Source organism: Coregonus clupeaformis, unplaced genomic scaffold (genome assembly GCF_020615455.1).
Source record: "Coregonus clupeaformis isolate EN_2021a unplaced genomic scaffold, ASM2061545v1 scaf0830, whole genome shotgun sequence".
Taxonomy (NCBI): domain Eukaryota; kingdom Metazoa; phylum Chordata; class Actinopteri; order Salmoniformes; family Salmonidae; genus Coregonus; species Coregonus clupeaformis.
Window position 1 is genome coordinate 7,637 of NW_025534285.1, and position 16,857 is coordinate 24,493.

A 16,857-nucleotide genomic window follows, 5' to 3' on the forward strand; every position below is an offset into this window, starting at 1 on the left:
AAGAATTTCCATCCCCAATGGCACCCTATTCCCTTTATAGTACACTACTTTTGACCAGGGCCATAGGGTTCTGGTCAAAAGTAGTGTACTCTATAAAGAATAGGGTGCCATTTAGATTTTGCATTTGTATGTGAGCGACAGGACTTTTTACATTTGCGTTATTAAACCTACCTGTCCTTTGCCCTCTAGAAAATATTTTAGAAAGTAAATTATTAATTCATGTATTCTTTCTTGTGATATTTATGTCATCATTTTGTGCCTTCTTTAGTTACTGAGGGGAGGTTAGGAGAGTAGGGGCAGCTGTATGAGCGAAAACAATGATGCACACTAAGTACTACAACGTTTGTGAAAAGCACTGATACTATTCCGAGGCATACGAGGGGGAAAACATGCCTCCCTTGGAGAGGAGAAACACTGTAAACCAATGGTAGGACAGCAGCATTTAGATTTTCTTCTGTTGAAAAAAATATATATATATTATTTGTCTTGGTCTTATAATCAATGTATTTTGACAGGTTTTGCTTGCTTAACTTCTTCAAAAAAATGAAACCACTCAATCCTTTTATGTGATTGCTTGTTCAAACCCCCGTTTTTGTCTCTTTTTGAAAATAATTTTAACTGGAAATATGTACAATACATATGCTATGTTCGTCAAATCAGGATCAGGAGGTTCACAGGTTTTTTCGTGTCCTTTTTTTTTCTTTAAAAGGATGAAACTAGCATGTACATATGAAATAGTGACTGAATTCGAAACTCCCATGAATTCTTTCAGTATCTGAAGATTGCTGTACATTTTATGAGTAATAAAATAAAGAAATGAGTTATGTTATTTAATAATGAACTATGGGTTATCTGTTTTATGTGACAACCGCAGTATCAATTTCTAGGTGACAGTGGTGCTAATCCCAAAAGAAAGGCTACATACAAAAAGGAACAAGAAGTCTATTGGCAAAGTGATGAATATTGCATGTACCTTGGCCTAACGGTGTGGGTTATGTATTTTATTTTTCATGGCGTCCTCAACATTACAGTTTTAAGGGCAACAATAGCCTAAATTTGTTTACAACTCGCAGGATTTCCATACGTGAGCTTTCAACAACACAGAGTGTTGCATCAGCACGAGATCGAAAGTGCGTCAAATCTGTACAGCATTGTTACGTCATCACTGATAAACGTTGAAACTGATCAAAAACCGCTGGAGCGGTGCTGGAGGATTGCGTTTGTTTTCGCTTTGGATGCGCGTTCATTTTGGCAAGGAAATGTGCTGATTTTGCAAGGAGATGGAGAATAAAGAGTTCAAGGTAGACATGTTATTTATTTTTAAATCTTAAATTATATTAATTACTGTGTAATATTTATTTATTTAATTTATTTATTTAATAATATAATAATTACAATTATATTAATTACTGTGTAATATTGTTTAACAAATGAAATAATGTGCTATTCATGCTGTAATATCAAACTAGAAAGTATATGGCCGGGGAGTCATGAGAGTTGGCTAAAGGTACAGTAGGGTCAAATGGGGGTCAAAGGTTATGACAGCACCTTCATAAATTCGTCCAAAATGGCACCCTATTCCCTATGTAGGCTAGTGTACTACTTTTGACCAGGAGCCATAGAAGGGTTGGCTGACGTCACGAAAATGATGCTCGCGCATCGATGGCCGGAAGTCGTGTATCTTGTCATGATTCTGTACCTCAGCTAACAACAAGCTGCCATGTGGGGAATCGTAGCTCTATGGCATGTTTCAGCTCGTTGTATGGTGTTATTGATACCATGTCTTGTTTTGAGGTGTTTTGACTGATATCATGTCTATGCAATGACTAAAATTCGCTACCTAGCTAACCAACAACAACTGTAACAATGTATTTGAGACGAGTTCATTGTTCAAATGTATTTATGTTTGCATTAAACATTTAGAGACTAAATATAGTTTACATGTTGTCTAAGTCAAACCCTGTCTATTTTGCCCCATAGTTGCATGCCAGTTTTGTTGCTAAACAACCAACCCCTCTATAGAGTGTTACAGTGGAGGTCAAACTGTGACGATCCCGGCTGTCTGAGTCGGGTCCGGTCTGGTGACTAGTGTTTCTGCTCGTAATCTCCAGTTTCCCGAGGGTTCGGGAACGCTCCGGGAGCGCTCTGTTTTCCGCACCTGCATCCCATCAGCAATCTGCACACCTGGTCCTGATCATCACCCTTCTTAGGCTCTGGGCCAACATCCATTCCCTGCCGGATCGTTAGCCATGAACAGTATGTTTGCCAGAGTATCAGCCTTTGAGTTCTAGCGTTAGTTTTGTTGTTTTGCACCTTGTTGGTTTGTTGCTTACTCACCTCCGTTTTGTTCTATCTGCAGTCACCCTCCGGAACCTTCACCCAACCTCTGCCTGGTGGTCGGCGGCTGCCGAGCCAGGATCGGACCAACCACTGCACCCTCAACAACCAATCAACGCCACCCGCTCTGTTCCCTGGATTATTCAGCATCACTCGGAATCTGTAAATAAACACTCACCTTTGTCTCACGTACCGTGTCCTGGTCTGCTTCTGGGTTCTGGCTTAGTTAACTCGTGACAGAACGATCCGGCCAGTAATGAACCCAGCGGACCTGGACTCTGTTCGCCATGCTATTACCCAGCAGGAGAAGATGTTGGGCTATCATAGCACGGTACTACAGGAGATCGCGTTGTCAGTTCGGAACCTTTCTACCGGTCTGACGGAGGTCCAGAACCAACGCAAGTGTCCGGTGGAGGATCCACTACCGGTTTCACCCATCTCGCCTGCCGCTTCTGAAGCTGTGTCCTTCCGTGAGCCCAAGGTTCCGACGCCGGATAAGTATGAGGGGAGCTGGGAAGATGCCGTTCCTTCCTTATGCAGTGTGGATTAGTGTTCGATCTACAGCCCTACTCTTATGCCACAGACAAGGCTAGGATAGCCTTTGTGATTGAGTTGCTGCGTGGTCGAGCGCTGGAGTGGGCTTCAGCCGTTTGGGAACGACAGGATCCCTGCATGGCTTCATACCAGGGGTTCACGGCCGAGATGAGGAAGCTCTTCGACCATTCCGTCCGAGGGAGGGACGCAGCTAGGCGCCTGTTTTCGCTTCGCCAAGGAACTCGCAGCGTGGCCGACTTCGTGATCGAGTTCAAGACGTTGGCTGTGGAGAGTGGGTGGAACGAGGAGGCTCTGCAAGCGGCCTTTTACCAGGGTCTGTCGGAGCAGCTCAAGGATGAGTTGATCTCCTATCCGGAGCCTAGTGACCTGGACAGCTTGGTAGCCTTGTCTATTCGGGTGGATAATCGAGTCCGAGAGCGAAGGAGGGAGAAGCAATGGGTTCCGGTTCCAACCGATCAGCTTCTCAGGTTCCAGTCGGTCGTCAAACTGCGCGGCTCGCTAAAGATGGGAGGACTTTTAGCGAGCCAGTTTCGACCTCTCAATACCTCTGTCAGACCCCGTTTCCCGGCTACCCTTGTGAACAGGAATCAGAGCTTAGCGATTAACGCTTTGATCGATTCAGGTGCCGATGGAAGCTTTCTTGATGCCGAGTTGGTGGAACAGCTGGGGCTTTCAAGGAGCAATTGCCGGAAGCCATTGAAGCGACCACTCTGGACGGCAGTAGTCTGGCACGTATCACGATGAGGACTGAACCGGTTAAGATGCGGTTGTCGGGGAATCATTCTGAGATGATTTCATTCTTCATTCTGCCGTCTTCCCATGTTCCTCTGGTCCTTGGATACCCCTGGCTGAAGGAACACAATCCCACGTTCGATTGGGTGACGGGCAAGGTAACGAGTTGGAGCCTTGATTGTCATGCTAACTGTCTCAAGACTGCCTGCCCCCATTCGGTTCCCAGTCAGGTGATTGAGGCTAAACCCCCAGATTTGACCCTGGTTCCCGAGACATATCACGATTTGGGGGAAGTTTTCAGTAAGCAGAAGGCTCTGTCACTCCCTCCCCACCGACCCTATGATTGTGCCATCAACCTGGTCCCTGGAGCTGTCTACCCCAAGGGAAGGTTATACAGTATCTCCCGACCTGAACGTGAGGCTTTGGAGACCTACATCAAGGAGTCCCTAGCTGCTGGTCTCGTTCGCCTCGTCATCACCCCCTGGGGGCAGGATTCTTCTTTGTGGGTAAGAAGGATGGCTCTCTTCGACCGTGTATTGATTATCGGGGGTTGAATGACATCACGGTCAAGAACAAGTATCCCCCTGCCCTTGATGAGTTCTGCCTTCGACTCCTTACAGGGTGCTACGGTGTTCACCAAGCTAGACCTACGCAATGCGTATCACCTGGTCCGGATCAGAGAGGGGGACGAGTGGTTGACGGGTTTCAATACACCGATGGGTCACTTGAGTATCAGGTGATGCCGTTTGGACTGACCAATGCTCCAGCGGTATTCCAGAGTATGGTGAACGACGTCCTGAGAGATATGATCGGTCTCTTTGTGTTTGTTTACCTGGATGACATTCTGATCTTCTCGAAGGAACCTTCCGACCACGTCCAGCATGTCCGGCAGGTGCTGCAGCGATTGTTGGAGAATCGCCTGTTCGTGAAGGCCGAGAAGTGCGAGTTTCACGCCCACACGACATCCTTTCTCGGGTACATCATCTCCAGGGGAGAGATTAGGATGGACCAGGAGAAGGTTAGAGCGGTTCTGGAATGGGCCCAGCCCGGTACGAGATTGCAGCTCCAGAGATTTTTGGGGTTTGCGAATTTCTACCGCAGATTCATCCGGGATTACAGCCGTGTGGCCGCTCCGTTAACTGCCTTGACTTCCAGCATCAGGACCTTCAAGTGGAATCCGGAGGCGGATCGAGCGTTTCTGGATTTGAAGAGGCGATTCACCAACGCACCGATTCTCTCTCAACCGGACACGGCCCGTCAGTTCGTCGTTGAAGTGGAACGCGTCTGATGTGGGAGTTGGCGCCATCCTGTCGCAGCGATGCTCCACGGACAGTAAACTCCATCCCTGCGCCTACTACTCTCGTCGCCTTTCGCCTGCGGAGAGGAATTACGATGTGGGTAACCGGGAGCTTCTCGCGGTGAAACTTGCCTTGGAGGAGTGGCGCCACTGGTTGGAGGGGGCGGAGCAACCGTTTATTGTCTGGACGGACCACAAGAATCTTGCTTACGTGCAATCGGCTAAACGTCTCAACTCCCCGTCAGGCCAGGTGGGCGTTGTTTTTCGGACGATTCAAGTTTGCCCTGACGTTCCGACCTGGATCTAAGAACGGCAAGGCGGACGCCTTGTCCCGGATGTTCTCCAAGACGGAGGAGAGTGGGTCCAAGACCGAGACAATCCTCCCCCGGAACTGCGTCGTGGGAGCAGTTATGTGGAAGATTGAGGAGGAGGTGCTGGCGGCCCTTCGGACTCAGCCCGGTCCCGGTAACGGTCCACCCGGTCGGTTGTTTGTGCCTGAGTCGGTTCGTCCTGCTGTCCTCAAATGGTCCCACGCAAGCAAGATGGCTTGTCACCCTGGCGTGGCTCGGACAATGGCGTTTCTTCGCAGACGTTTTTGGTGGCCTGCCATGGCCGAGGATACTCGGGGTTTTGTTGCTGCCTGTCCAGTGTGTGCGCAGAATAAGAGTACCAATCGGCCCAGCTCTGGACTACTTCACCCCCTTCCTATTCCCCGGCGACCATGGTCGCATCTGGCCCTGGACTTCGTCACTGGGTTGCCCGCCTCTGAGGGGAACACGGTCGTTCTGACTATCGTGGACAGATTCAGCAAGTTCGCCCACTTTGTGCCAATTGCCAAGCTTCCCTCTGCCTCGGAGACGTCCGAGATCCTGGTTAGGGAGGTTTTCAGGGTCCACGGTTTGCCCAGTGATATCGTTTCCGACCGTGGCCCTCAGTTTACCTCTGCTGTCTGGAAGTCCTTCTGTTTGGCCATTGGAGCTACGGTCAGTCTCACATCTGGTTTTCACCCCCAATCCAATGGTCAGGCGGAGAGAGCCAACCAGAAGATGGAATCAACGCTACGCTGCCTGGTCTCTTCCAACCCCACCTCCTGGGTTTCTCAGTTGCCTTGGGTTGAGTATGCCCACAATACTCTTCCTACATCTGCCACTGGGATGTCTCCCTTCCAGTGCCTGTATGGCTACCAACCTCCCCTGTTCCCTTCTCAGGAGAAGGAGCTCTCAGTGCCTTCTGTTCAGGCCCATATTCGGCGTTGCCACCGGACCTGGCATCGGGCCAGAAAGGCACTCCTTAGAGTTTCGGACCGGTATCAGCTCCAGGCGAATCGTCGCCGGATTCCCGCTCCCACCTATACCATCGGAGATAGGGTCTGGTTGGCCACACGGGATCTTCCGTTACGGACTGAGTCTAGGAAGTTGTTACCGAAGTTCATTGGTCCGTTTGTGGTGGAGAAGGTGATCAATCCAGTGGCAGTTCGACTCAAACTACCGAGGACGCTCAGAGTCCATCCCACCTTTCATGTCTCCTGCCTCAAGCCTGTCTTCCTCAGTCCTCTGTTGCCTCCTCCGCCTCCTCCTCCTCCTCCTCGGATGATCGGAGGTGGTCCTGCCTACACGGTGCGTCGCATCATGGATTCCAGACGGCGGGGCCGGGGTTTCCAGTATCTCGTGGACTGGGAGGGGTATGGCCCTGAAGAGAGGAGTTGGATTCCGCGGCGACAGGTCCTAGACGCTGACCTCATCAGTGACTTCTACCGCCTCCATCCTGGCGCTCCGGGGAGTCCGCCCGGTGGCGTTCGTCGGAGGGGGGTACTGTGACGATCCCGGCTGTCTGAGTCGGGTCCTGTCTGTGTGACTAGTTTTTCTGTTCGTGATCTCCAGTTTCCCGAGGGTTCGGGAACGCTCCGGGGAGCGCTCTTGGTTTCCGCACCTGCATCCCATCAGCAATCTGCACACCTGGTCCTGATCATCACCCTTCTTAGGCTCTGGCCCAACATCCATTCCCTGCCGGATCGTTAGCCATGAACAGTATGTTTGCCAGAGTATCAGCCTTTGAGTTCTAGCGTTAGTTTTGTTGTTTTGCACCTTGTTGGTTTGCTGCGTACTCACCCCCGTTTTTGTTCCGTCTGCAGTCACCCGTCCGGAACCTTCACCCAACCTCTGCCTGGTGGTCGGCGGCTGCCGAGCCAGTACCGGATCAACCACTGCACCCTCAACAACTAATCAACGCCGCCCGCTCTGTTCCCTGGATTATTCAGCATCACTCTGACTCTGTAAATAAACACTCACCTTTGTCTCAACGTACCTTGTCCTGGTCTGCTTCTGGGTTCTGGCTTAGCAACTCGTGACAGGTTACAGTGGGTGACCAAAAACCTAGCGCAAACAGGGAAATGGTTCCAATCGTTTTTCCACCATTAATTTTTCCCATAGGCGATTTTAGAAACACATAAAATATTTTATTTTATTTATTTTTTATTTTATTTCACCTTTATTTAACCAGGTAAGCCAGTTGAGAACAGGTTCTCATTTACAACTGCGACCTGGCCAAGATAAAGCAAAGTAGTGCAATAAAAACAACACAGAGTTACATATGGGGTAAAAAAACATAAAGTCAGAAATACAACAGAAAATATATATACAGTGTGTGCAAATGTAGCAAGTTATGGAGGTAAGGCAATAAATAGGCTATAGTGCAGAATAATTACAATAGTATTAACACTGGAATGCTAGATGTGCAAGAGATTATGTGCAAATAGAGCTACTGAGGTGCAAAAGAGCAAAATAAATAACAATATAGGGATGAGGTAGTTGGGTGGGCTAATTTCAGATGGGCTGTGTACAGGTGCAGTGATCGGTAAGGTGCTCTGACAACTGATGCTTAAAGTTATTGAGGGAGATAAGAGTCTCCAGCTTCAGAGATTTTTGCAATTCGTTCCAGTCATTGGCGCAGAGAACTGGAAGGAATGGCGGCCAAAGGAGGTGTTGGCTTTGGGAATGACCAGTGAGATATACCTGCTGGAGCGCAGACTACGGGTGGGTGCTGCTATGGTGACCAATGAGCTAAGATAAGGCGGGGATTTGCCTAGCAGTGATTTATAGATGGCCTGGAGCCAGTGGGTTTGACAACGAACATGTAGTGAGGACCAGCCAACAAGAGCGTACAGGTCACAGTGGTGGGTAGTGTATGGGGCTTTGGAGACAAAACGGATGGCACTGTGATAGACTACATCCAATTTGCTGAGTAGAGTGTTGGAGGCTATTTTGTAAATGACATCGCCGAAGTCAAGGATCGGTAGGATAGTCAGTTTTACGAGGGCATGTTTGGCAGCATGAGTGAAGGAGGCTTTGTTGCGAAATAGGAAGCCGATTCTAGATTTAACTTTGGATTGGAGATTCTTTATGTGAGTCTGGAAGTTGAGTTTACAGTCTAACCAGACACCTAGATATTTGTAGTTGTCCACATACTCTAGGTCAGACCCGTCGAGAGTGGTGATTCTAGTCGGGTGGGCGGGTGCTAGCAGCGTTCGATTGAAAAGCATGCATTTAGTTTTACTAGTGTTTAAGAGCAGTTGAAGGCTACTGAAGGATTGTTGTATGGCATTGAAGCTCGTTTGGAGGTTTGTTAACACAGTGTCCAATGAAGGGCCAGATGTATACAAAATGGTGTCGTCTGCGTAGAGGTGGATCTGAGAGTCACCAGCAGCAAGAGCGACATCATTGATATACACGGAGAAAAGTGTCGGCCCAAGAATTGAACCCTGTGGCACCCCCATAGAGACTGCCATAGGTCCAGACAACAGGCCCTCCGATTTGACACACTGAACTCTATCTGAGAAGTAGTTGGTGAACCAGGCGAGGCAGTCATTTGAGAAACCAAGGCTATTTAGTCTGCCAATAAGAATGCGGTGGTTGACAGAGTCGAAAGCCTTGGCCAGGTCGATGAAGACGGCTGCACAGTACTGTCTATTATCAATCGCGGTTATAATATCGTTTAGGACCTTGAGCGTGGCTGAAGTGCACCCGTGACCAGCTCGGAAACCGGATTGCATAGCGGAGAAGGTACGGTGGTATTCGAAATGGTCGATGATCTGTTTGTTAACTTGGCTTTCGAATACTTTCGAAAGGCAGGGCAGGATGGATATAGGTCTGTAGCAGTTTGGATCTAGAGTGTCACCCCCTTTGAAGAGGGGGATGACCGCGGCAGCTTTCAATCTCTGGGGATCTCAGACGTTATGAAAGAGAGGTTGAACAGACTAGTAATAGGGGTTGCGACAATTTCGGCGGCTAGTTTTAGAAAGAAAGGGTCCAGATTGTCTAGCCCAGCTGATTTGTAGGGGTCCAGATTTTGCAGCGCTTTCAAAACATCAGCTGTCTGAATTTGTGTGAAGGAGAAGCGGGGGGCATGGGCAAGTTGCAGCAGAGGGTGCAGAGTTGGTGGCCGGGTTAGTGGTAGCCAGATGGAAAGCATGGCCAGCTGTAGCAAAATGCTTGTTGAAATTCTCGATTATTGTATTGGATAGTGTTTCCTAGCCTCAGTGCAGTGGGCAGCTGGGAGGAAGTGCTCTTATTCTCCATGGACTTTACAGTGTCCCAAAACTTTTTGGAGTTAGTGCTACAGGATGCAAATTTCTGTTTGAAAAAGTTAGCCTTTGCTTTCCTGACTGCTTGTGTATATTGGTTCCTAACTTCCCTGAAAAGTTGCATATCGCGGGGCTATTTGATGCTAATGCTGTACGCCACAGGATGTTTTTGTGCTGGTCAAGGGCAGTCAAGTCTGAGGAGAACCAGGGGCTATATCGGTTCTTAGTTCTGTATTTTTTGAATGGGGCATGTTTATTTAAGATTGAGAGGAAATTACTTTTAAGGAACAACCAGGCATCCTCTACTGACGGAATGAGATCTATATCCATCCAGGATACCTGGGCCAGGTCAATTAGGAAGGCCTCCTCGCTAAAGTGTTTTAGGGAGCGTTTGACAGTGATGAGGGGTGGTCGTTTGACCGCGGACCCGTTACGGACGCAGGCAATAAGGCAGTGATCGCTGAGATCCTGGTTGAAGACAGCTGAGGTGTATTTAGAGGGTATGTTAGTCAGGATGATATCTATGAGGGTACCCATGTTTACGGATTTAGGGTTGTACCTGGTAGTTTCGTTGATAATTTGCGTGAGGTTGAGGGCATCTAGCTTGGATTGTAGGATGGCTGGGGTATTAAGCATATCCCAATTTAGGTCACCAAGCAGTACAAACTCTGAGGATAAATGGGGGGCAATCAATTCACATATGGTGTCCAGGGCACAGCTGGGGGCTGAGGGGGTCTGTAGCAAGCGGCAACAGTGAGAGACTTATTTCTGGAAAGGTGGATTTTTAGAAGTAGAAGCTCAAACTGTTTGGGCACAGACCTGGATAGTATGATAGAGCTCTGCAGGCTATCTCTACAGTAGATTGCAACTCCACCCCCCTTTGGCAGTTCTATCTAGACGGAAAATGTTATAGTTGGGGATGGAAATTTCAGAATTTCTGGTGGCCTTCCTGAGCCAGGATTCAGACACTGCTAGAACATCAGGGTTGGCAGAGTGTGCTAACGCAGTGAATAACTCAAACTTAGGAAGTAGACTTCTGATATTTATGTGCAAGAAACCAAGACTTTTGCGATTACAGAAGTCATCAAATGATAGCGCCTGGGGAGTAGGAGTGATACTGAGGGCTGCAGGGCCTGGGTTAGCCTCTACATCACCAGAGGAACAGAGGAGGACTAGAATAAGGATACGGCTAAAGGCTTTAAGAACTGGTCTTCTAGTGCGTTGGGTACATAGAATAAAGGGGGCAGATTTCCGGGTGTTATAGAAAAGATTCAGGGCATTATGTACAGACAAGGATATGGAAGGATATGAGTAAAGTGGAGGTAAACCTAAGCGTTGGGTAACAATGAAAGAGATAGCATCGCTGGAGTCATCAATTGAGTCGGTCTCCGCGTGTATAGGGGGAGGTGCAAAGGAGCTATCTAAGGCAGGTTTAGCTAGGCTGGGGGTCTACAGTGATATAGTACAATTAGAAATAACCGAAACAACAATAAACTAACCATGTTTGGGCTGAGGCTAAACATAAACAGGATGTAGTACCGTAAAAAGGAACAGTCCAGCAGATATCAGCTGTATAGCTGAGTTATCATAAGGTCCGGTGGTGAAGCACTAGTAAGAGGCCACGGCTAGCGTGTGCTAGCGGGCCAGGGCTAGCAGATGGATGGAATCTTCGTGGTTAACGTCGTAACCACATCAGACGATTTCGTCGGCAGACCAGTCGTGTAGGATCGGCGGGGCTCCGTGTAAACACTAGATGGTCCCGTCCGGTTGACAGAGAGGTAGATAGCCGGGAGATGGGCCTAGCTCAGGATGATTAGCCAGACCACAGCGTCCGTTTTGTTGTAGCCAGCTGGTAGCGATGAATCCGGAGTTAAAGGTCCAGTGATTCAGTGATTCCGGCGGAAAAACTGATATGTTCTGGGTCGATAACGCGCTGTGTTTTTTCCCGCGGAAAAAAATCCAATGTTCTGGGTGAAACACCGCTAGCTGTGGCTAATAGCAAGTAGCTAGTTAGCTGGCTAGCTAGTTTCAACTGGAGATTCTAGATTCTAGATAAAGGTAAGTCGATAATAGAATCCGTTCCACATTGAGTGAGGCGGGTTGCAGGAAAGTATATTTTGTAGAAGGATGAAAAGTCTGATAGGGAAATATGTACGAAAAATACAAAAAACAGGGTATTTACAGGCTATTTACAGACACACGACAGAAACAGGACTGCACTACTTCGAAAAAAAAAAAAAAAGTGGCGTGACGTTTTTGTAACCATGTAAATCTCTGTCGGACAAGTTGATGTATTTGATGTATTTTTCTATTACATGTATGACATTTCATTGAGATATTTTGTGTTTTAATGACGCAAAATTGAATTACAGCCTAACTCTGCTTTCTGTTGTCGCCAGCAGGCTGCAGTGGTGACCTTCACTACCGTGACCCACAAGGATGAAACTTCCCAGACCAGCCTCACCCTCAGCAGGGGAAAGAGAAGCTACCCAGACCTACACACCTTTGTGCAGGGCATGAAGGACGAGTAAGTTGCTCTTTGGCTTCCCCCATGCATCCCCTAGATATGTTCCCTATCTCAATTGCATACTCCTCGTGTCCTCTCTTCTCAAAACCCATTGGATGAGAAAGCCAGAGGTCCCGCCCTTCTGACCTTCTCATCCAATGGGTTTTGAGAAGGAGGCGAGGAGATTGAGAGTCTCCCATAGTCTCGGGCCAATACAAAGGACTCAACGGACCAAATAACCAATCAGGGATGTCTGGGTGTGGCCTAGTTCCATAGAGGTCCATCCATAACGTAGTCTAAGATAATAGAGGTAATGTCCATCCATAACGTAATCTAAGATAATAGAGGTAATGTCCATCCATAACGTAATCTAAAATAATAGAGGTAATGTCCATCCATAACGTAATCTAAAATAATAGAGGTAATGTCCATCCATAACGTAATCTAAAATAATAGAGGTAATGTCCATCCATAACGTAATCTAAAATCATAGAGGTAATGTCCATCCATAACGTAATCTAAAATAATAGAGGTAATGTCCATCCATAACGTAGTCTAAGATAATAGAGGTAATGTCATGTAGTTCATTGTGTACTTGCATTTATTTACTTTTCAGCCATTGGAATCTGCTGAGTGAGAATATGCGTGCCGGGGTGAGTTATAGTCACCTCTAAAGTAGTTAATGTTGGTAAAATGGACCAAACATTAATTTGTGGAAATCCTGCAGGACCTTTAATCCTGAACCACTGCTTTAATTGACTAGCTTGAGTAAATGGTTCTACGTTTTATATCAGTGCAGCCCCTTTAACAAACTAACTCTGTATGGTCTTTTAACATTGCAGATGAGCAGACATGAGTTTAGTGCCAAGTGCATGGATATTGTAGCATGGGTGATGGAGTCTACATCCACTGTGGTTGTTCCCGCCCTTGACCTCACCATGCAGATAGAGCTCTCTGATTCGCCAAGCTCTTCTGGATCAGGAAGTAATGAGGCAGGAGAGGTGACCTCTCTTGGCCGCAGCGTCAGATTCAGCTGTAGTGGAGGACCCAGCAGGTGCACCAGCGCCAGAACCGCCTGCAGCACACGCACTCCCACGCCTTTCCCTCCTCTCACAGGTACCTAGCCCTATCCATGCCTCTAACAGGTACCTAGCCCTATCCATGCCTCTCACAGGTACCTAGCCCTATCCGCTCCTCTCAAAGGTACCTAGCCCTATCCTCTCCTCGCACAGGTACCTAGCCCTATCCCCTCCTCTCAAAGGTACCTACCCCTATCCCCTCCTCTCACAGGTACCTACCCCTATCCACGCCTCTCAAAGGTACCTAGCCCTATCCCCTCCTCTCACAGGTACCTACCCCTATCCACGCCTCTCAAAGGTACCTAGCCCTATCCCCTCCTCTCACAGGTACCTAGCCCTATCCCCTCCTCTCACAGGTACCTACCCCTATCCACGCCTCTCACAGGTACCTAGCCCTATCCCCTCCTCTCACAGGTACCTAGCCCTATCCCCTCCTCTCACAGGTACCTAGCCCTATCCCCTCCTCTCACAGGTACCTACCCCTATCCCCTCCTCTCACAGGTACCTACCCCTATCCACGCCTCTCACAGGTACCTAGCCCTATCCCCTCCTCTCACAGGTACCTACCCCTATCCACGCCTCTCACAGGTACCTAGCCCTATCCCCTCCTCTCACAGGTACCTAGCCCTATCCCTCCTCTCACAGGTACCTAGCCCTATCCATGCCTCTAACAGGTACCTAGCCCTATCACCTCCTCTCACAGGTACCTAGCCCTATCCACGCCTCTCACAGGTACCTAGCCTTATCCATGCCTCTCACAGGTACCTAGCCCTATCCATGCCTCTAACAGGTACCTAGCCCTATCCATGCCTCTCACAGGTACCTAGCCCTATCCCCTCCTCTCAAAGGTACCTAGCCCTATCCTCTCCTCTCACAGGTACCTAGCCCTATCCCCTTCCTCTCAAAGGTACCTAGCCCTATCCTCTCCTCTCACAGGTACCTACCCCTATCCCCTCCTCTCACAGGTACCTAACCCTATCCACGCCTCTCAAAGGTACCTAGCCCTATCCCCTCCTCTCACAGGTACCTACCCCTATCCACGCCTCTCAAAGGTACCTAGCCCTATCCCCTCCTTTCACAGGTACCTAGCCCTATCCCCTCCTCTCACAGGTACCTACCCCTATCCACGCCTCTCACAGGTACCTAGCCCTATCCCCTCCTCTCACAGGTACCTAGCCCTATCCCCTCCTCTCACAGGTACGTAGCCCTATCCCCTCCTCTCACAGGTATCTAGCCCTATCCCCTCCTCTCACAGATACCTAGCTCTATCCCCTCCTCTTTTGCAGGTATTTCCTGTTATAGGTACAAATATCCATTCCAGATCCACTTAGTGAGAAATACTACTTAGATACTACACAACCACTCTAAAACGTTTACTCTGAATGTTAATGTTTGCTCTGAAGTGTGGTTTGAGATGGTTCACAATGCTTCCTTTGAATAACAATAACAAGGTTGAGTTTGTGTCCCAAATTCTTGGATCATATTTTTTTATTTTGTTACCATATACTATTCATTTATGTTGTGCATTCTGCAGGTCCATGACCTCTTTGCTAAGTGAGAATGAAGAGCGATATGTCTCTCACCTGAGGGGTGGCGTAGAGAGATGAGACACAGACAACACTCAGCACCACTGAGATCTGTGTTTGGCATCTCTGAGGACTCTGTCTTCGAGCATGGTCCAGAGCGGCCAGTCGAGGGTGACATCGTACCGCTGCCCAAACGGAGTAGACAGGAGAGAAAATACAGACCTAGCAAAATGTCAACGGATGGCAAGTTTATGATGGTATTGTCGAGTTGGTTATAAACCTTCTCAACTCCAGATTGGCTGAGCTAATGCGAAGTGTCAGTCAGGGAACTCTAGTTCTGCTGACTGGAAGTATCTCAGCATGTCAACAGTTTGCCCAAGAGATGCTAAGCATGGCGACTTCTAAGATGTATTCCCATGCCATAGAGCATATTGCGCTCGGCCACAAGTCTCCCCTTGAGTTAGAGAGGGAGCTTGAGGCCATCTTGGGTCCTCTGGCTGGACAGGTCATAGTCATCATCATAGATAGCATCATCAAGGCTAAAGCCAACGGAGGAAATGAGGGGAGCGTCCAGCCCCCTTGACCTATTTTCTAACTGCCATTTCGGCAGAAATGCAAAGCCTAGTGGTTCACAGATCGGCTAGCAGACCATCCACCAGACTGTCCAACAACGACCCACTGCTGAACATTTCCAAGTCAAAGGTCTTAAGATCAGTTCTGCTCAAAATGGCAGAGCTCTTTGGCCAAGGTCCAAGTGAAACCTGTCTAGTTCCACTAGTCCAGAGTCAGTCCAACAACTCAATTTGCGACTGGACTGTGAATGCAGGCACCATTCATCCAAGTACATTTCTGTCCGACAACAGAGTGACAGAAGTGTCATCCGATGTTGTGGATCTTGTACTTGAGGTTTTTTGGATAACAGGATTTTTGGATAACAGGAACCCGTCAAGGCCACAGAGTGCCTGCTCCACAACTCAGCTAGTGGAGCAATAGATATGAGAGCTCTTGCTGGGGACTTGGTCAGACAGGTGTCTGTCAAACTCAGCCCATTTGTCTCTGAGAGTCAACTCTCCACCATGTCCATGACAGATCTGTCATCATCTTTTCTGACTCCACCCTGAAGCAGTTGTGTTCTCGCTCTGTTGTTGCTCTGGCAACTGCCTGTCAAGCAATCAAAACAGAGCTCGAGAACCAGAGACCTACCAACCTGGCAGCCAGAGACCTACTATCGTCTCTGGTAGAGACCATTGAGGACATGGATATCTCTGACATCCTCCAGGGCCCGTCGGCCATTTTGGAGGAGGCTGCTGTGATAAAGCACCCAGAGATGTCCACCTCGACAATATACAGATCTCTGCTTCTCGACTCATCTCTCGCCTCCTCTAAGATGGTCACTGAGAGCATTATCTTCAACAACCCATGCCCATCAGAGGAGAATGTGAGTATTCAGAAGGAGCTCCCTGCTGATAAAGTTGACATCCTCCATGGTCAACCAGTGGAGGAGTATATTGTCAAAGCTGAGCAATGCATCACTCAGGTCATTCAGGATGCAGCTGTGACATATACTGCTGTTATGTGGGCAGCTTGTCTCTCCCTTTTTCTGTTTCCCTTCCTCCTTGTTTTGTCCCCTCTTTTTCTGTTGTATCTGTATGTGTGTTTGTCCCCTTTATGTGGGTGTGTCTGGAGTGGATCAGGGGGCGTGCTCAGGATCTGCCTCTCCTGTGCAGCTGCGGGTTGTTTCCAGTGATTCCTGCCTACGCAGCTGCATCCTATTCTCTCATCAACCTGCACTACTTATTCCTGGGCATGGCTCTCCACCGGCGCCAGATCGTTGTTCTTACCAGAGCGGTAACTTGGCTCACCAGTAAAGTTATTTTGTCTTTGTCTTCAGCCTGGCTCTCCACTCTCCTTAACCTGTCGTTTGTTTTGTCTTTAGTTTCGGACATATCTCCCAACCTGCCTGCCTTCCTGCCTGTCGGTCTGCCTGCCTGCCTGCCTGCCTGCCTGCCTGCCTGCCTCAGCCTCCTCCTTCCTCCGGAGCCGAACTAGCCCACTCTGTTCCTTTACTTCAGTTGTTTTTGGACTAAGACAATTTTAACTTTGATTAAATATTTTGTTTCTTCCACTCCCTTTGTCGTGTTGTTTCTCTGAGTGCTGGGTTGAACCATAGCCTAACAGAACGATCTGGCCCTGGACCCAACAGAGAAACAGCACGGGCAAACAAAGACAGCTTCCAACAAGCTATC

At 48.4% G+C, this 16,857-nt stretch overlaps 1 protein-coding gene across 1 annotated transcript; it reads left to right on the forward strand.

The window, feature by feature from the left end:
- Nucleotides 1-566: 566 nt before the first annotated feature.
- On the forward strand, nucleotides 567-16,170 carry LOC121560581. Its single transcript, XM_045216861.1, has 6 exons — nucleotides 567-1,301; nucleotides 11,900-12,027; nucleotides 12,623-12,659; nucleotides 12,849-13,122; nucleotides 15,781-16,049; nucleotides 16,108-16,170. The coding sequence occupies exons 1-6, from the start codon at nucleotides 1,281-1,283 to the stop codon at nucleotides 16,168-16,170; spliced, it is 792 nt and encodes a 263-aa protein (XP_045072796.1). The 5' UTR covers nucleotides 567-1,280.
- Nucleotides 16,171-16,857: the final 687 nt, after the last annotated feature.

Excerpts from the sequence above, each read along its gene's own strand:
- LOC121560581 (XM_045216861.1), top strand. The coding sequence starts at position 1,281 with ATGGAGAATAAAGAGTTCAAG. Across the intron at positions 12,660-12,848 it reads GTGAGAATATGCGTGCCGGG|ATGAGCAGACATGAGTTTAG; the intron begins GTGAGTTATAGT and ends TTAACATTGCAG. Across the intron at positions 16,050-16,107 it reads CATGCCCATCAGAGGAGAAT|TGGAGGAGTATATTGTCAAA; the intron begins GTGAGTATTCAG and ends ATGGTCAACCAG.